The sequence below is a fragment of the Oncorhynchus mykiss genome, chromosome 28 (genome assembly GCF_013265735.2).
Source record: "Oncorhynchus mykiss isolate Arlee chromosome 28, USDA_OmykA_1.1, whole genome shotgun sequence".
Lineage (NCBI taxonomy): Eukaryota > Metazoa > Chordata > Actinopteri > Salmoniformes > Salmonidae > Oncorhynchus > Oncorhynchus mykiss.
Window position 1 is genome coordinate 31,542,253 of NC_048592.1, and position 18,387 is coordinate 31,560,639.

The following is an 18,387-nucleotide window of genomic DNA, read 5'->3' on the forward strand; positions in this document are numbered from 1 at the left end:
GGGGTTGAAAAAAAGTATAAACTCAAACTCCTAACACTAGCCTAGCTCCCATAGTGAAACGCTTGTAAAATGGTGAACGCTCTCAAGGAGTCTTCATACCTATGACCACCTGGCAACAGCGGAGCAGTGGGCGTGGCTAAGACTAAGGTCACCCGAGGCCCTGCCGTTCACTGCCAGTGTGAGGAAAGCTAAGGAGCTTAAAAATGAACCGGACAGGTGGAAACATGGGAACTTGCCACCGATCAAACTGGGATGGTGGTTTTTATATTGAACAAAATGTTCAGAGAATTTGCTTCAGACCCAGATTGAATATGTTTATCAAACACTTGCAATACTTGTGTGCTTGATTTGTGTCAAGCACAATGGAATAGTGCCAAAGGTGCACAACCTGAATTATTTAAAATATGTATTTTACCCAGGTCTTATTTGTTGAATTACATTGAATAGAAAACCTACACCCCAACACCCATGCATGTGATGCAACAGACAAGCTCACAAACCCATAGACGTTTCCATAGACTTTATTTTAGGATTGTTTCTCTCTCGATCTAACAGGTATACACAGCACTCTTAATGTCGTGGCTTTCTTTTTTCTTAAATACTCTCCGTTCTATAAAGAAAAACTGTAAAAATATTTAATCATAACTAATTAAAAGTTCTCTGGGAGATTGGTCAGGTGGACTAGGGGGCAGAGGAGGGGTTTTCGTGGTCCATGGGGGGGGGGGGGGTGTTGGACGGTCTGACGGGGAATAGAAGTAGACGGAAGGGGATTTGGAGTAGCAGCCAGCAGGGGTTCACCGCGAGGAGGGGGTGGTGTTACCATTGAGAGAGAACCTGATGAATAGAAGACGGTAGATTTAAATGAGTGACTAGGTGACACTGAAGTGATAAGACTCCAATGAATCGCACTCATCTGTGTCCTTATAGTCATACCTCACCTTTTATTCTTTGTCCTTTCAGATCAGTGGGGTTAGTCACAAAGGACAAGAGATGAGAAAAGGATGTCACTGAAGTGTATTGGAATTGTGTGTGTGGGTGTGCTTGAAGCCAGACTCACCTGCAGACCCTCTCCATCATGTGTGTGACGAGACGGTCTGAGATGCCGGGACAGGACTCCTCGGCCAGATTAAAGGCGTTCTCCAGCTCTTCAATGGCCCCCACGCCACCTCCAGCAGCCCTCCGCTTCTCCTTTAACTGGACAGGACAAACAGGGATTAGTTCCATTTCAGCATTGATACAGTGCCTTGCGAAAGTATTCGGCCCCCTTGAACTTTGCGACCTTTTGCCACATTTCAGGCTTCAAACATAAAGATATAAAACTGTATTTTTTTGTGAAGAATCAACAACAAGTGGGACACAATCATGAAGTGGAACGACATTTATTGGATATTTCAAACTTTTTTAACAAATCAAAAACTGAAAAATTGGGCGTGCAAAATTATTCAGCCCCCTTAAGTTAATACTTTGTAGCGCCACCTTTTGCTGCGATTACAGCTGTAAGTCGCTTGGGGTATGTCTCTATCAGTTTTGCACATCGAGAGACTGAATTTTTTTCCCATTCCTCCTTGCAAAACAGCTCGAGCTCAGTGAGGTTGGATGGAGAGTATTTGTGAACAGCAGTTTTCAGTTCTTTCCACAGATTCTCGATTGGATTCAGGTCTGGACTTTGACTTGGCCATTCTAACACCTGGATATGTTTCTTTTTGAACCATTCCATTGTAGATTTTGCTTTATGTTTTGGATCATTGTCTTGTTGGAAGACAAATCTCCGTCCCAGTCTCAGGTCTTTTGCAGACTCCATCAGGTTTTCTTCCAGAATGGTCCTGTATTTGGCTCCATCCATCTTCCCATCAATTTTAACCATCTTCCCTGTCCCTTTACTGAAAGTAAAGGGGCTGAATAATTTTGCACGCCCAATTTTTCAGTTTTTGATTTGTTAAAAAAGTTTGAAATATCCAATCAATGTCGTTCCACTTCATAATTGTGTCCCACTTGTTGTTGATTCTTCACAAAAAAATACAGTTTTTATGTTTATGTTTGAAGCCTGAAATGTGGCAGAAGGTCGCAAAGTTCAAGGGGGGCGAATACTTTCGCAAGGCACTGTATGAAGTTAATAGAAAAGGAAAATTGTATTGTCCACACAATGTGGACATTCTAATAAGTAGCTTCTGTAACTTGTTACCTCTTTGAAAATGGGAGTGACCAATGCCGACAGACACTGTGACTTGGGTTGGCGTTTCACCGAATCTGCAGACTAAAAAAAAAAGAGAGACAAATGACTTCAGTGTCCCAGCCCAAACCGTTTGTTTGTGTGTTTAAATGTGCACCAACATGGTCTCACCTCTGTATCGGAGTGTGTGTATCCCTTCTGTAGTTTGTTCATGGAGCTGGGTCGGACTGTGGGGAAGGTCCACACGGGACTCTGGTTGTCGTCACCATCAGCATCCCTGTAAGAAGAAGAGAAGGAGACAGTAGGTCTGTTTGAAATGTTTAATTCAGTACCACGTAAAATAGAGAACTGCATGTTATATATCTACAGCCAGTCAGAAATATTCAATATGTTGGTTAGGTTGTCTGTGTGTGTGTTTCAAAACTGCTTCATCCATTGTGCACTGTATATGTCTGCGTTTGTGGGTGTGTTAAGGGCCTCACATATCTGAGTCGTCTGAGCTGGACTCCTCCCCGTGGCCCTCGGACCTCCAGCGACGGTAGCGGTCGATGAGTTCCGACAGGTAGGCTGTCTTCTTGGTGTAGCGTGTAATGAACTTGTGCTTCACCAGCTCCTTGGCTGTTGGCCTCTATGGAGGAAAGAGCATGGTACAATGACACGCATTCATTCCCATACTAAATATGACTGCTTTGAGCACTTTAGAAATAAAGTTGGTATTTTTATGATAAAACTCTAAATATAGGTGCACCAGCAGCACCATAGAGGTGTTGTAAGTTTATTTCTATAAATATAACAAACAAATGCTTATAACAGAGTAAGTACCCATGTTCTCTTTTATGGAAGGCTGCCTACAAAGTCATGCTCATGATAGGTTGTCTACTGCTAGTCCCCTCAATCAGGTAGACTTCTCAGGGCCAGTTTCCCAGAACCCAGATTGAGCCTAGCACTCAACAGAAAATCATTGTCAATGGAGAAATGAATTGACTCACAAAGCGCGGGTCTTTATTGAGGCAGGCCTCCACAAACTCTTTGAAGGGCTTGCTGTAGGATCCCTCCAGGGTGGGAGGGGTGTTCTTAGGAATGAGGAAGAGGACCCTCATGGGGTGCAGGTCTGAGTTGGGGGGCTCCCCTTTGGCCAGCTCAATGGCCGTGATGCCCAGGGACCAGATATCCGCCTAGGAGGAAGCCAGACAAGTGTAAGACAGCCAAGTATACACAGATAAAAACATATGTGCTCACACACAGACACACTTGATATTTATGTGTACAGAATTCATAAGGGATGTGCTGAACATGTTTAAAGAGGCTGACATCAAAAACAAATAAGCAGCAGCAGGATTAATGTAAATTCCACCTCAATTCAGTCAATTAAGGAAGTGAAACGATCTTCCAATTCAAAAATAGAAAAATGTTCATTGACAATAAGAGGCTCTTCTCAGATTGGAGTTTCATTGAATATCCTGAACTAACAGAAATAAACCCTGCTGACAACCAACCCTACAGACTAGGACATATTTGAGCCAACTGCCAACTCCGTGGGGGCTGCTGACCTTAAAGTCGTACGCCGACTGTTTGATGACCTCGGGCGCCATCCAGAAGGGAGTGCCCACGAATGTGTTCCTCTTGATCTGGGTGTCGGTCAGCTGGCCCGCCACGCCAAAATCTGCCAGCTTCACGTCGCCTTGCTCTGACAGCAGCACATTGGCAGCTGCCACAGAGAGAGGGAGAAGGGGAGGGAGACAGCAAGGTTGGTGGTCAATATATTATAATAATAATTAATGCCACTTAGACGCTTTTATCCAAAGTGACTTACAGTGAGAACTTACATTTAATAGATATCATCACAACACTTACATCATTCAAAAAGAAGATGGCAATTAATGTTCTCTATGTTGATCTATTGGCCTACAGCTATTGCTTTGTAGAAATCAGTTTGTATGGATGATTCTCCTGCAAAATCTCCAGCCCCTGATGAATCAGAACATCTACTGTTTAAACACTGTAACGACATGTAATAACAAGATTGAACAATATATATGTTTTATATCAGTAACGTTAGATCACAACACTACCCAGTTAGCTAAAGAGCACCATTAATTAACAGTTAGCTAGTCGTTTCAGCAGCCCCAATCTAATAGTTTGTTGTACTTGCCCAACACCCTTGATTTTTATTAGTAGTACCTATATCAGCCAATCACAGTTCGTCATTCCCGGTGAACCTGACTGAGCCGGGCCATCTTCAGAGTGAGATCGAAGTCAGAAGCTCCTTGGACTGTTCCTCAACTTTATTGAATGCAACCTGCAGTTAGTGCATGCATCTAATTGTAAGTACTGTGACATGTCATTGCTTGCTAAGGCAGTTCAGTTATTTACCATGTTTATGGTAACATGTTTTCCTTTTCCATGTGCTTCATGCAATTGCTAGCTAGCTAAGCCAAGATATCAGCCAGTCATCTTAACATTAGCTTGTTAGTCTTGGTATAGCACATAAGTAACGCTATATCGTTTTAGGCATATTATTTTACTCATGTTGTCAGGTTAAAGTTATAGCCGTGTTTGTGGACATTTAGATTATTTTATGTAGCCATGTAATTATATCATGTAGGTAGGTACTGTATGTAGCCAAATGTTGCATATAGCCTAAAAGCCTGTCCCTTTCCACATGAAGCAGTTGGCCACTATTTCACGTTGGTTCTGGTCTCATGCAAGACCTTAGATACATTCCAGTCACGTTTACTTACCAGTAAATGGATCTTTATTCTGTAATTTGTAAAGTGTATTTGGCATTGCCCCTTGCATTTTACCATGGCAGAGCAGTACCTTGTCATAATAAATTCTGTATACCCCCACAGTCTACTCTATGGTATGTCATGTAAGCCAATACTAATGGTTATTTCTTTCCTTTCTATTCCTTCATCAGTGGTGGCTGGTGGCACTTTAAATGGGGAGGATGGACTCATAGTAATGGCTGGAACGGAATGAATGGAATGGTCTCAAAGACATCAAAGACCTGGTTTCCATGTGTTTGATACCATTCCATTAACGCCATTCCATTCATTATTATGAGCCGTCCTCCCCTCACCAGCATCCAATGGCTTCAATAAGACCACTTTTACACACACTTACACAGTAGGCAGTCAAAACAAGGAGTGTGGTTAAACCCAGCATCTGTAATAAACCTGTTCTGAAGACATCTTGGACTGGACAGATCTGTGTCGGCTGAACCGCATATCCACTGGCACATATAGTTTTCTACTAAGGCCCAGTTCTACATGATCTTCCCAGATCAGTCTTTAGTATTTTTTCAACTATTAAAGACATGCTCAGGTACTTTGCATTTTTTGTTTGGCTGGATGTGTGAACGTGTAGATCATACCTGCATAATATACACTACATAACCAGAAATATGTGGACACCTGTTTGTCAAACTTCTCATTCCAAAATCAAGGGCACATGCGCTAAACCAAGATTAGTCCGTCAGACTGCCAGATGGTGAAGTGTAATTCATCACTCCATTACACCAGTCTATCCGACGCTTGGCATTGCGCAAGGTGATCTTAGGCTTGTGTGGATGCTCGGCCATGTAAACCCATTTCATGAAGCTCCCGACAAACAATTATTGTGCTGAAGTTGCTTCCAGAGGCAGTTTGTTACTCAGTAGTGAGTGTTGCAACCGAGGATAGACAATTTTTATGCGCTACGTGCTTCAGTGGTCCCGTTCCGTGAGCTTGTGTGGCCTACCACTTTGCGGTTGAGCTGTTGTTGCTCCTAGACGTTTCCACTTCACAATAACAGCACCTACAGTTGAAAATGTTTTGACTGACTGACTTGTTGGAAAGGTGGCATCCTATGACTGCCACTGAAAGTCACTGAGCTCTTCAGTAAGGCCATTCTACTGCTAATGTTTGTCTATGGAGATTGCATTGCTGTGTGCTCGATTTTATACACCGGTCAGCAACGGATGTGGTTGAAATAGCCAAATCCACTAATTTTAAGGGGTGTCCACATACCATGTAGTGTATGAGGAGAGTTACTGTCTTAGCTCAATTAGCCACAAAATCCCAAGTTTGAAAGCGACTGTTTTCTGGAAGATGTTATGCGCCATTTTCCCTACATTCACCCCCACGTGAGCCAGCCCCCTAGCAATTTGAGTTTCAGCCAATGAGCTTCAGCCCCTTGCCATTTGAGTGACAGCTAGCACAATGCAAACACAGTAGAGAGAGCAATGACGCGGTGCACATTTGTGACGTAGTACGCAATCTCTGGGGATCACTTTTGGCTCGTGGGCGCTACTTTCAGAACTACCGGCTAAAATAGTACCGGAAAATCTCTTTAACAAAACTATAATGGGAGATTGGAATAAGAATTATTGTTATTGGCAGGCCCATTTCTTGTGAACTTTACATAAACTCAACTGCAAGATTTAATATTTATCACTCTCAGAACCTAATGGATTCTTTGTGCTTTCGGAGTAGCAGGTTTATGAGTATCACATGCAGAATATTGCTTAACCTATTACCATTTCATTGTTGCTGGTCATTCGAAGAAATGTCCAAAACTGTTCTACTTATTGTATCTACTGTATAGGTCTACTGTATGTATGTGTGTTTATTTTCAGTCATCGGCCCATATCTATTTTATTAAAACATGTTTCCACACGGTTTTGAACTGGGGACCTGGACTGAGCGTGTGAGGTGAATGTGATAATCACTACACTATGGAAACTGAAGTGAACTGGCAGGTAAAATGATCCCACATGATAAAGTATGTACCAGTATATCAAGTTATTTTATTTTGTCTACATATACACTCAGTGGCCAGTTTATTAGGTACACCACCCCGTTCATGAAAATGGATCGTTATAACGGTGCAGTACAACAGTGGTGTGCAGAACAGCATCTCAGAATGCACAACTCGTCGGTCCTTGTCATGGATGGGCTATTGCAGCAGACGACCACACCGGGTCCCACTCCTATCAGCTAAAAACAAGAAGAAGCTGCTCAGGTGGACGTGTGATCACCAACACTGGGCAATTGAGGAGTGGAAAAACATTGCCTGGTCCGACGAATCACGGTTCCTGTTGCGTCATGCTGATGGCAGAGTCAGGATTTAGCGTAAGCAGCTTGAGTCCATGGCCCATTCTGCCTGGTGTCAACGTTACAGACTGGTGGCAGTGGTGTGGGGAATGTTTTCCTGTCACACTTTAGGTCCCTTGATACCACACCTTGTAGAATCTATGCCCCCAAGAAGTCAGGCTGTTTTGGAGGCAAAGGGGGTTCCCACCCGGTACTAAATGGGTGTACCTAGTAAACTGGCACTTGAATGTACATATCGGAGTGGCTGCGGAAACAACTTTTTTACCCTGATTGAAGGTCCCGAACTTTTGCTCGTGTGCATTTCACGTTCTGCGCATGTGTTTCTTTACCTCTACTTTCCACACACATTTGGTCTCTCCCTTCACATTTTTCTGTTAATCGCAGATTATAATTCTTCAAGTTTTATCGGTGAAACGTCCATCCGCTACTAACCAGTTGATCTCAATCAGTTTCATGGGGATACTTAGATCTTCTTGAGTAACACAGTGTTGTTTCGAAGTAGCCTACAGTGTTGTTTTGAATGATGTACAGTGAGCGAATTTCAAAGCAGATGGTGTTAGTAAACTGTAGCATTTTGCCTCGTGGTGCGCTGTTCAGTTTTGGCCACGAGAGAAAGATGTAGTGGTGATTTTGTCTTACAGTAATGTCATACTATGCTATTTTATTAGGTTGTGTTATGTATAATACTATCATTATGTGATCTTGCAGACATTGATTCAGCTTTCGCCAGAGTAGCCTGGAGTGTATTCATTAGTCGTATTCTGTTGCAAAACGTATTGCAACGGAAACTGCTTACCGTTTACTCTAGGAACCAAATGGAAGCAAACAGAGCAAACAAAACGGGGAGGGACCTACATGAATTTGTCCAATAGAAACTCTTGTTTTCGTTGTAAAATGTTTTCTGTTTGGAGTAAATGGTTTCCGTTAAAAAACGTTTCACAACGGCAGCGTTTTTCAATAGAATCTGGCTAATGAATACACCCCTGTTCTCTACAAGTAGAGCAGAGACTTTGTGTCAAGTAGAGAAAACACATGTGCAGACACTGAGACCTTTAGTTCAAGGGAACGAAAACTCGGTTCCGCAGCCACAGCAGCTGCTATTTACTTTTTGAAAATATGTTTATGCCCGGTTTTGAACCGGGGACCTTTTGCGTGTTAGGCGAACGTGATAACCACGACACTACGTAAACCGCCAGGAGAGTGCAGGCTCAGGGTATCATTTCGATGGTTGGGGGATTCTGTTAGGGGGTGCTGTCCTGTTGCATAGACAGATTGATAGAGGACCAAAGGGAGCAGCCTGAACCTTTGATATCTCTGTGGATCTTCCTCTCAGAGTGCAGGTACTCCAGTCCCTTCAGTATTTCCCTCAGTATGGTGGCGATATAGGTCTCTTCTAGAGGCCCAGGACGTAGCTGAAGTGAGATAAATAGTTGGGGAGAGACAGAGAGAGAGATAGTGGGAGAGAAAGAAAGAGAAAACGGGGGGAGGGAGAAAGGGAGAGTTTCTTGCTGAGAGCCTATTTAGATTATTGCTAAATACGTGTGCTGTGTACATCCTCCAACTCATGCATTTGTATTGTAAGTTAGAATTTATTAATCAGACATCTAAGTCAGCATTTATGAATCAAACAATTGGCATTGACTCAATTAAATACAATTGTACTTATCCCCTCAGGGGCAATTAGGAAAGGCATTGTCTTACCAGGTCCAGAGCTGATCCCCCACCCAAATACTCCATGATGATCCACAGCTTAGTGCCCTGGAGAAACAGAGACCGAGACGTTTTCAATGCTAAGGATTGCTGTGAGATTTGACCTGAACATAGGCAGAAGTCTCAGAGTGTGTGAGTTTGTGTGCGTGTGTATATATTGGTGTATATTATTGTATGTATGTCTGTGTGTGTGTCTCTCTCTTTCAGTCTTTGTCGATCTATGCGTTTAGCTTTACCTTCAGGTAGGAGCCATAGTACTTGGTGACAAAGGGGCTGTCACACTGACTCAGTACAGTGATCTCCTGCTGTATGTCTTCGATCTCGTCCTCGGCTTCTTCCAGGTCAATGATCTTGATGGCCACTACCTCTTTGGTGCGGTTGTTGATGCCCTTGTAGACCTCTCCAAAGGAGCCCTTCCCAATGCGCTCCTGCTTGGTGAAGTATTCCTCAGGATCCAGCCTGGAATTCTGCTCCACAGGAAAGCAGTGACAACATAGAAGGACTTAGTAAGCTTTTTTAATTATTATTTTATGGGGCAGATCAGCCTTAATATTGCAGAGAGTGTCACGTTCTGACCTCTATTTCCTTTGTTTTTGTATTTATTTAGTATGGTCAGGGCGTGAGTTGGGTGGGCAGTCTATGTTTGTTTTTCTATGTTTTGGTCTAGTTCTATGTTCGGCCTGATATGGTTCTCAATCAGAGGCAGGTGTTCGTCATTGTCTCTGATTGGGAACCATATTTAGGTAGCCTGGGTTTCACTGTGTGTTTGTGGGTGATTGTTCCTGTTTTTGTGTTTGCACCAGACAGGGCTGTTTTGAGTTCTCACGTTTCTTGGTTTTTTCCGTTAGTTTGTTCATGTATAGTGTCGTCAATAAATACAATGAACAACCACCACGCTGCGCTTTGGTCCGCCTCTACTTCACAAGAAGAGAATCGTTACAGAATCACCCACCACAACAGGACCAAGCGGTGTGGTAATGGGCAAAGGAAAAAGCAGCAGCAGGAGCAGCGCGAGGAGGTATGGACATGGGAGGACGAATTAGACGGTAAAGGACCTTGGGCTCAGCCAGGAGAGTATCGCCGCCCCAAGGAAGAACGGGAGGCGGCGAAAGCGGAGAGGCGCTGGTATGAGGAGGCAGCGCGGCGTCGTGGATGGAAGCCCGGGAGTCAGCGCCAAAAATTTCTTGGGGGGGGGCTAACAGGGAGTATGGCTACGCCAGGTAGGAGACCTGAGCCAACTTCCTGTGGTTACCGGTGGGCTAGAGAGACCGGGCAGGCACCGTGTTATGCTGTGGAGCGCACGGTGTCCCCAGTGCGGGTGCACAGGCCGGTGCGGTACATTCCAGCTCCGCGTATCGGCCGGGCTAGAGTGGGCATCGAGCCAAGTGCCATGAAGCCGGCTCTACGCATCTGGTCTCCAGTGCGTCTCCTTGGGCCGGCTTACATGGCACCAGCCTTGCGCACGGTGTCCCCGGTTCGCCTGCATAGCCCAGTGCGGGCTATTCCACCTCGCCGCACTGGCAGGGCGACCGGGACCATTCAACCGGGTAAGGTTGGGCAGGCTCGGTGCTCAAGAGCTCCAGTGCGCCTGCACGGCCCGGTCTATCCGTCACCACCTCCACACCCCAGCCCTCCGGTGGCAGCTCCCCGTACCAGGCTGTCTCTCCGGCCCATCCGTCCAGAGCCTTCCTCCTCTCCAGCGCTGCCGGAGCCTCCCGCCTGTCCGGCGCCTCTGCCGGAGCCTCCCGCCTGTCCGGCGCCTCTGCCGGAGCCTCCCGCCTGTCCGGCGCCTCTGCCGGAGCCTCCCGCCTGTCCGGCGCCTCTGCCGGAGCCTCCCGCCTGTCCGGCGCCTCTGCCGGAGCCTCCCGCCTGTCCGGCGCCTCTGCCGGAGCATCCCGCCTGTCCGGCGCCTCTGCCGGAGCCTCCCGCCTGTCCGGCGCCTCTGCCGGAGCCTCCCGCCTGTCCGGCGCCTCTGCCGGAGCCTCCCGCCTGTCCGGCGCCTCTGCCGGAGCCTCCCGCCTGTCCGGCGCCTCTGCCGGAGCCTCCCGCCTGTCCGGCGCCTCTGCCGGAGCCTCCCGCCTGTCCGGCGCCTCTGCCGGAGCTTCCCGTCTGCCCGGCGCCTCTGTCAGAGCTTCGCGTCTGCCCGGCGCCATCGGAGCTTCCCGTCTGCCCAGCGCCGCCAGCGCCGCCCGTCTGCCCAGCGCCGCCAGCGCCGCCCGTCTGCCCAGCGCCGCCGGCGCCGCCCGTCTGCCCAGCGCCGCCAGCGCCGCCCGTCTGCCCAGCGCCGCCAGCGCCGCCCGTCTGCCAGGAGCCGCCAATGCCGCCCGTCAGCCAGGGGCCGCCAGTGCCGCCAGTCAGCCAGGGGCCGCCAGTGCCGCCAGTCAGCCAGGGGCCGCCAGTGCCGCCAGTCAACCAGGGGCCGCCAGTGCCGCCAGTCAGCCCAGCGCCAGCGCCGCCAGTCAACCAGGGGCCGCCAGTCAGCCAGGGGCCGCCAGTGCCGCCAGTCAGCCAGGGGCCGCTAGAGCCCCTCCGCCCGGAGCAGCTGTCCCTCTGTCCCGAGCAGCTGTCCCTCTGTCCCGAGCAGCTGTCCCTCTGTCCCGAGCAGCTGTCCCTCTGTCCCGAGCAGCTGTCCCTCTGTCCCGAGCAGCTGTCCCTCTGTCCCGAGAAGCTGCCCCTCTGTCCCAAGCAGCCCCTCTGTCCAGTGGGGTCATTGAGAGGGGTGGGCATGGTGAGTAAGCCACGGAGGCGGACAATAAGGCGGACTGAGACAATGGCGAAGTGGGGTCCGCGTCCCGCGCCAGAGCCGCCACCGCGGACAGACGCCCACCCAGACCCTCCCCTATAGGTCAAGGTTTTGCGGCCGGAGTCCGCACCTTTGGGGGGGGGTACTGTCACGTTCTGACCTCTATTTCCTTTGTTTTTGTATTTATTTAGTATGGTCAGGGCGTGAGTTGGGTGGGCAGTCTATGTTTGTTTTTCTATGTTTTGGTCTAGTTCTATGTTCGGCCTGATATGGTTCTCAATCAGAGGCAGGTGTTCGTCATTGTCTCTGATTGGGAACCATATTTAGGTAGCCTGGGTTTCACTGTGTGTTTGTGGGTGATTGTTCCTGTTTTTGTGTTTGCACCAGACAGGGCTGTTTTGAGTTCTCACGTTTCTTGTTTTTTTCCGTTAGTTTGTTCATGTATAGTGTCGTCAATAAATACAATGAACAACCACCACGCTGCGCTTTGGTCCGCCTCTACTTCACAAGAAGAGAATCGTTACAGAGAGATTGTAGCTTCCATCAATGTAATTGTCTGCATCACTTCCAATCCCCCATATACTTGTATGCAAATATATATAAACTTAGCAAAAAAAGAAATGTCCCTTTTTCAGGACCCTGTCTTTCAAAGATAATTCATAAAAATCCAAATAACTTCACAGATCTTCATTATAAAGGGTTTAAACACTGTCTCCAATGCTTGTCCAATGAACCATAAACTATTAATAAACATGCACCTGTGGAACGGTCGTGAAGACACTAACAGTTTACAGACGGTAGGCAATTAAGGTCAGTTATGAAAACTTATGACACTAAAGAAGCCTTTCTACTGATTCTGAAACACACCAAAAGAAAGATGCCCAGGGTCCCTGCTCATCTGCGTGAACATGCCTTAGGCATGCTGCAAGGAGGCATGAGGACTGCAGATGTGGCCAGGGCAATAAATTGCAATGTCCGTACTGTGAGACGCCTAAGACAGAGCTACAGGGAGACAGGACGGACAGCTGATCGTCCTCGCAGTGGCAGACCACGTGTAACAACACCTGCACAGGATCAGTACAACCGAAAATCACACCTGCGGGACAGGTGCAGGATGGCAACAACTGCCAGAGTTACACCAGGAACGCACAATCCCTCCATCAGTGCTCAGACTGTCTGCAATAGGCTGAGAGAAGCTGGACTGGGGGTTTGTAGGCCTGTTGTAAGGCAGGTCCTCACCAGACATCACCGGCAACAACGTCGCCTATGGGCACAAACCCACCGTCGCTGGACAGGACTGTCAAAAAGTGCTCTTCACTGACGAGTCGCAGTTTTGTCTCACCAGGGGTGATGGTCGGATTCGCGTTTATCGTTGAAGGAATGAGCTTTACACCGAGGCCTGTACTCTGGAGCGGGATCGATTTGGAGGCGGAGACTCCGTCATGGTCTGGGGCGGTGTGTCACAGCATCATCGGACTGAGCTTGTTGTCATTGCAGGCAATCTCAACGCTGTGCGTTACAGGGAAGACATCCTCCTCCCTCATGTGGTACCCTTCCTGCAGGCTCATCCTGACATGACCCTCCAGCATGACAATGCCACCAGCCATACTGCTCGTTCTGTGCGTGATTTCCTGCAAGACAGGAATGTCAGTGTTCTGCCATGGCCAGCGAAGAACCCGGATCTCAATCCCATTGAGCACGTATGGGACCTGTTGGATCGAAGGGTGAGGGTTAGGGCCATTCCCCCCAGAAATGTCCGGGAACTGCAGGTGCCTTGGTGGAAGAGTGGGGTAACATCTCACAGCAAGAACTGGCAAATCTGGTGCAGTTCATGAGGAGGAGATGCACTGCAGTACTTAATGAAGCTGGTGGCCGCACCAGATACTGACTGTTACTTTTGATTTTCACCCCCCCCCTCCCTTTGTTCAGGGACATATCATTAAATGTATGTTAGTCACATGTCTGTGGAACTTGTTCAGTTTATGTCTCAGTTGTTGAATCTTGTTATGTTCATACAAATATTTACACGTTAAGTTTGCTGAAAATAAACGCAGTTGACAGTGAGAGGACGTTTCTTTTTTTGCTGAGTGTATATACACATACAGAACAAGTATTTGATACACTGCCGATTTTGCAGGTTTTCCTACTTACAAAGCATGTAGAGGTCTGTAATTTTTATCATAGGTACACTTCAACTGTGAGAGACGGAATCTAAAACAAAAATCCAGAAAATCACATTGTATGATTTTTAAGTAATTCATTTGCATTTTATTGCATGACATAAGTATTTGATCACCTACCAACCAGTAAAAATTCCAGCTCTCACAGACCTGTTAGTTTTTCTTTAAGAAGCCCTCCTGTTCTCCACTCATTACCTGTATTAACTGCACCTGTTTGAACTCGGTACCTGTATAAAAGACAGCTGTCCACACACTCAATCAAACAGACTCCAACCTCTCCACAATGGCCAAGAACAGAGAGCTGTGTAAGGACATCAGGGATAAAATTGTAGACCTGCACAAGGCTGGGATGGGCTACAGGACAATAGGCAAGCAGCTTGGTGAGAAGGCAACAACTGTTGGCGCAATTATTCGAAAATGGAAGAAGTTCAAGATGATGGTCAATCACCCTCGGTCTGGGGCTCCGTGCAAGATCTCACCTCGTGGGGCATCAATGATCATGAGGAAGGTGAGGGATCAGCCCAGAACTACACGGCAGGACCTGGTCAATGACCTGAAGAGAGCTGGGACCACAGTCTCAAAGAAAACCATTAGTAACACACTACGCCGCCATGGATTAAAATCCTGCAGCGCACGCAAGGTCCCCCTGCTCAAGCCAGCACATGTCCAGGCCCGTCTGAAGTTTGCCAATGACCATCTGGATGATCCAGAGGAGGAATGGGAGAAGGTCATGTGGTCTGATGAGACAAAAATTTAGCTTTTTGGTCTAAACTCCACTTGCGTGTTTGGAGGAAGAAGAAGGATGAGTACAACCCCAAGAACACCATGCCAACCGTGAAGCATGGAGGTGGAAACAATTCTTTGGGGATGCTTTTCTGCAAAGGGGACAGGACGACTGCACCGTATTGAGGGGAGGATGGATGGGGCCATGTATCGCGAGATCTTGGCCAACAACCTCCTTCCCTCAGTAAGAGCATTGAAGATGGGTCGTGGCTGGGTCTTCCAGCATGACAACAACCCGAAATACACAGCCAGGGCAACTAAGTAGTGGCTCCATGAGAAGCATCTCAAGATCCTGGAGTGGCCTAGCCACTCCGTATTGCCCAGCGACAGCCCCGAAACCTGAAAGATCTGGAGAAGGTCTTTATGGAGGAGGAGTGGGCCAAAATCCCTGCTGCAGTGTGTGCAAACCTGGTCAAGAACTACAGGAAACGTATGATCTCTGTAATTGCAAACAAAGGTTTTTGTACCAAATATTAAGTTATGCTTTTCTGATGTATCAAATACTTATGTCATGCAATAAAATGCAAATGAATTACTTAAAAATCATACAATGTGATTTTCTGGATTTTTGTTTTAGATTCCGTCTCTCACAGTTGAAGTGTACCTATGATAAAAATTACAGACCTCTACATGCTTTGTAAGTAGGAAAACCTGCAAAATCGGCAGTTTATCAAATACTTGTTCTCCCCACTGTACATACATACACAGTACCAGTCAAAAGTTTGGACAAATGGTGGTTACTTTGAAGAATCTAAAATATTAAATATATTTAGATTTAACACTTTTTTGGTTATTACATGATTCCATATGTGTTATTTCATAGTTTGTCTTCACTATTATTCTACAATGTAAAAAATAAAGAAAAACCCTGGAATGAGTTGTATATACAGTACCAATCAATATATTTTCCTTTATTATATTCTAATCCTACCACCCCACCCCTAATTGGAGTAAACTAGTGAACAACAACACTTAGGCTTCTGCTTCCAGCAGAATTAGCTTTATATGTACTATATAGTTTTTACAGGCACAATCTATTTTACAGTAGTTATATGTTGTTGGTTCTGGCCTTCTTCTAACCTCAATCTCTCTCATCTATTTCTTTCACCATAGTTCTGAACCTATATACGTTTTACAGACACAGTATGTTTTACATTAGTTATCTAGTTATTAGTCCCAACCTTCAGCTCCATTCAACCCCTCCCATCTATCTCTTAACACCATCCATATTGGATCTCTATTTGCCATATAATTTAACTGTGGTGTGATCTTTCACAAAAGTTCTGAACCTTTCTTTTCTCATAATTTCTACAGATTCTAAATAAATTAAATAAAACATTTTCTATAAGTATTATTAATCGTTTGAATATTACTTTTCAAATCACCCAGTAGTACTATCTGCAGAGTTAGCTCCAGGTAAATGTTGCAATTCTTCAGCCGTTCCTGGACCTGTGACCAAAAACAAGCTACATATGGACAGTACCAAAACAAATGATCTAATGATTCTGTCTCTTTGCAGCAACATCTGCAGAGCTGGGAAGGTTGTATCCCCCATATATTTATTTTTTTACATTTATTTAATTTTTTATTTAACTAGGCAAGTCAGTTACGAACAAATTCTTATTTACAATGACGGCCAAACCTGGACAACGCTGAGCCAATTGTGCACCGCCCTATGGGACTCCCAATCACGGCCGGATGTGATACAGCCTATATAACATTTTATTGTTTGCAAGAATTTTGTATAATAATTTAAATTGAAAAATTCTACGTTTTGAATCCGGCATCGTTTTGCGTATCAGTTCATAAACCATGTGTCATGGAATCGGTACGTCACAAATCTCTCTCCAACTATTTTGCAATCTATATGGCACAGCTGTCAATTTGTTGGTCCTTAAATGAAACTGGTATACTTTTATCACAATTTTCTTTAAACAATTATGGTCTTCAATGCAGGACCGACAGACAAGTTCCCTACTTTTCCCCCCCTTCCACTTTTGCAGTTATGCTGCAATTAATTGGTTGTAATTTTGGGTAGAGCAGACATTTCCATGTATTTAGTTAGCTTCATGTGTGACATAACTCCACCAATCCTATTTATGATATAATTTACAAAGATACTTAAAGAAAAAATCGCCCCAAAGTTTTTTTAATTTATTAGTATATTTGAGTTTAACCACAATATTTGTTCCGTTTTTTTTCTAGTGGATTAAATAGAAATTGAAAAAAAATAAGATATTTGGGAGATGATTTCCATTTCAATAACTGAAAGTTATTGAGGTTGTAATCTGAATAAAAGGAAAAAGGCCATTCTTTATCATGGAGTGAGACATTCATATTAATTTACTAGAGAACTCGTTTGGATTTAAGTATAACTTTTGTTTCGCTGAAGCCTTTAGTGAGAGGTGTAATTAATGATTTAATCATTTCTGCTCTCCGAATTCATATTCATTATATAAATAGGCCCTTTTAATTTTGTCTGGTTCCCATTCCAAATAAAATTGAATATTCCCAATGTGCTCCTGCTTGAAGTATTCCTCAGGGTCCAGCCTGGAATTCTGCTCCACAGGAAAGCAGTGACAACATAGGACTTAGTAAGAGGCACAAATACAGGCTTTATTAGCACGTAAACTGGATCTGTCAAGACATTTGGCCATTCTGGTTTGATGATCTATTTGTAAGAGGTTATTACAGTTTAGAAAGGTCATTTGATCATATGTTGTCCAAATAGGCTACAATATGAATCGTGCAAATAACCGACAATGTTATTGGTTAGCTGGTTTACTTGATGGGGATTAGGAGGATGTGTGTTGTTGACAGAGACAAGATTAAACATTGGAGGCTGAATGGATTTCGGATGGGTGTGTACATCTCCGCTATCTTCGAAATCTCCAGTCGTCTGTGTCAGTGTGTAATGATTTAGCTAGGCGCCCCCACCCACCTAAACCCGCCCATCTATTAATCGAATGCCTCGCAGTCATCGGGGTTCGCCTTGGCTAAACGGGGTGACAGTCCCTACAGATTAGGCTACCTACCTGGTTCTGCATGTCGCGTAGGTGCGCCATCCGCTCGGCAGGTTTGACAGGAAAAGGGCAGCCGCAGCCCTTTCTGCCTGAAAGACGGAGTTGTCAAAATTCCTCTATCTTATTTTCCCTCCTCTCGAACCCCTTCCGTTAGCAGGCTAGCTAACCAAATAGCTAAACACCCAAGCTATCGTGCTGTCACTCCGCAGTGTTTTCGGCCTCGAATCCCCCGACGGCGGGCTTTACAGCCCGGCCAAAATGCAAAGCTATGTATCGTGTAACTCCATGTATAAGAGTGACATTGAACATGAACTAAATGTTTCCGTATATTAATATTTAATTCATATCAAAGAACACTCAGCCTGTTCTTTATTTGTGGCTTGAGGAGAACAAAATAATGGGTTGAACAGCGCATGCGCACTTGCGTCTTTCACGGAGTGCAGGGTTGTGGGAGTTGTATTTCAACGCGCAGTCGCGTCAGATACAAAGTACATTTTATCAACAGTTCATCGTATCATACACATACACTGTTGCCATTTATCTCGAATTGTAGCAGGTTGTTACATAAACAACTATATAATGCAACGCAGTAAATATGTAACTCCAAGGGGGTTTTGTATCAAACTGAATAATTCTGTATATCCCAAAGGGGAATTATTATTAAATGGTTATTACGTAATGT

At 45.5% G+C, this 18,387-nt stretch overlaps 1 protein-coding gene across 2 annotated transcripts; it reads right to left on the bottom strand.

Annotated features, from left to right (window-relative positions):
- Window positions 1-505: 505 nt before the first annotated feature.
- On the bottom strand, window positions 506-18,127 carry stk25b (serine/threonine kinase 25b). 2 transcript variants are annotated; one of them, XM_036966526.1, is made up of 12 exons: window positions 17,718-18,127; window positions 9,213-9,443; window positions 8,968-9,024; window positions 8,570-8,678; window positions 3,721-3,878; window positions 3,160-3,345; window positions 2,653-2,798; window positions 2,342-2,447; window positions 2,183-2,254; window positions 1,058-1,194; window positions 939-953; window positions 506-834 (listed from the first exon to the last, which is right to left on the bottom strand). In XM_036966526.1, the coding sequence occupies exons 1-12, from the start codon at window positions 17,745-17,747 to the stop codon at window positions 795-797; spliced, it is 1,287 nt and encodes a 428-aa protein (XP_036822421.1). In that variant the 5' UTR covers window positions 17,748-18,127; the 3' UTR covers window positions 506-794. The 2 variants fall into 2 exon arrangements, with proteins under 2 accessions (XP_036822421.1, XP_036822422.1); XM_036966527.1 differs by lacking the exon at window positions 939-953.
- Window positions 18,128-18,387: the final 260 nt, after the last annotated feature.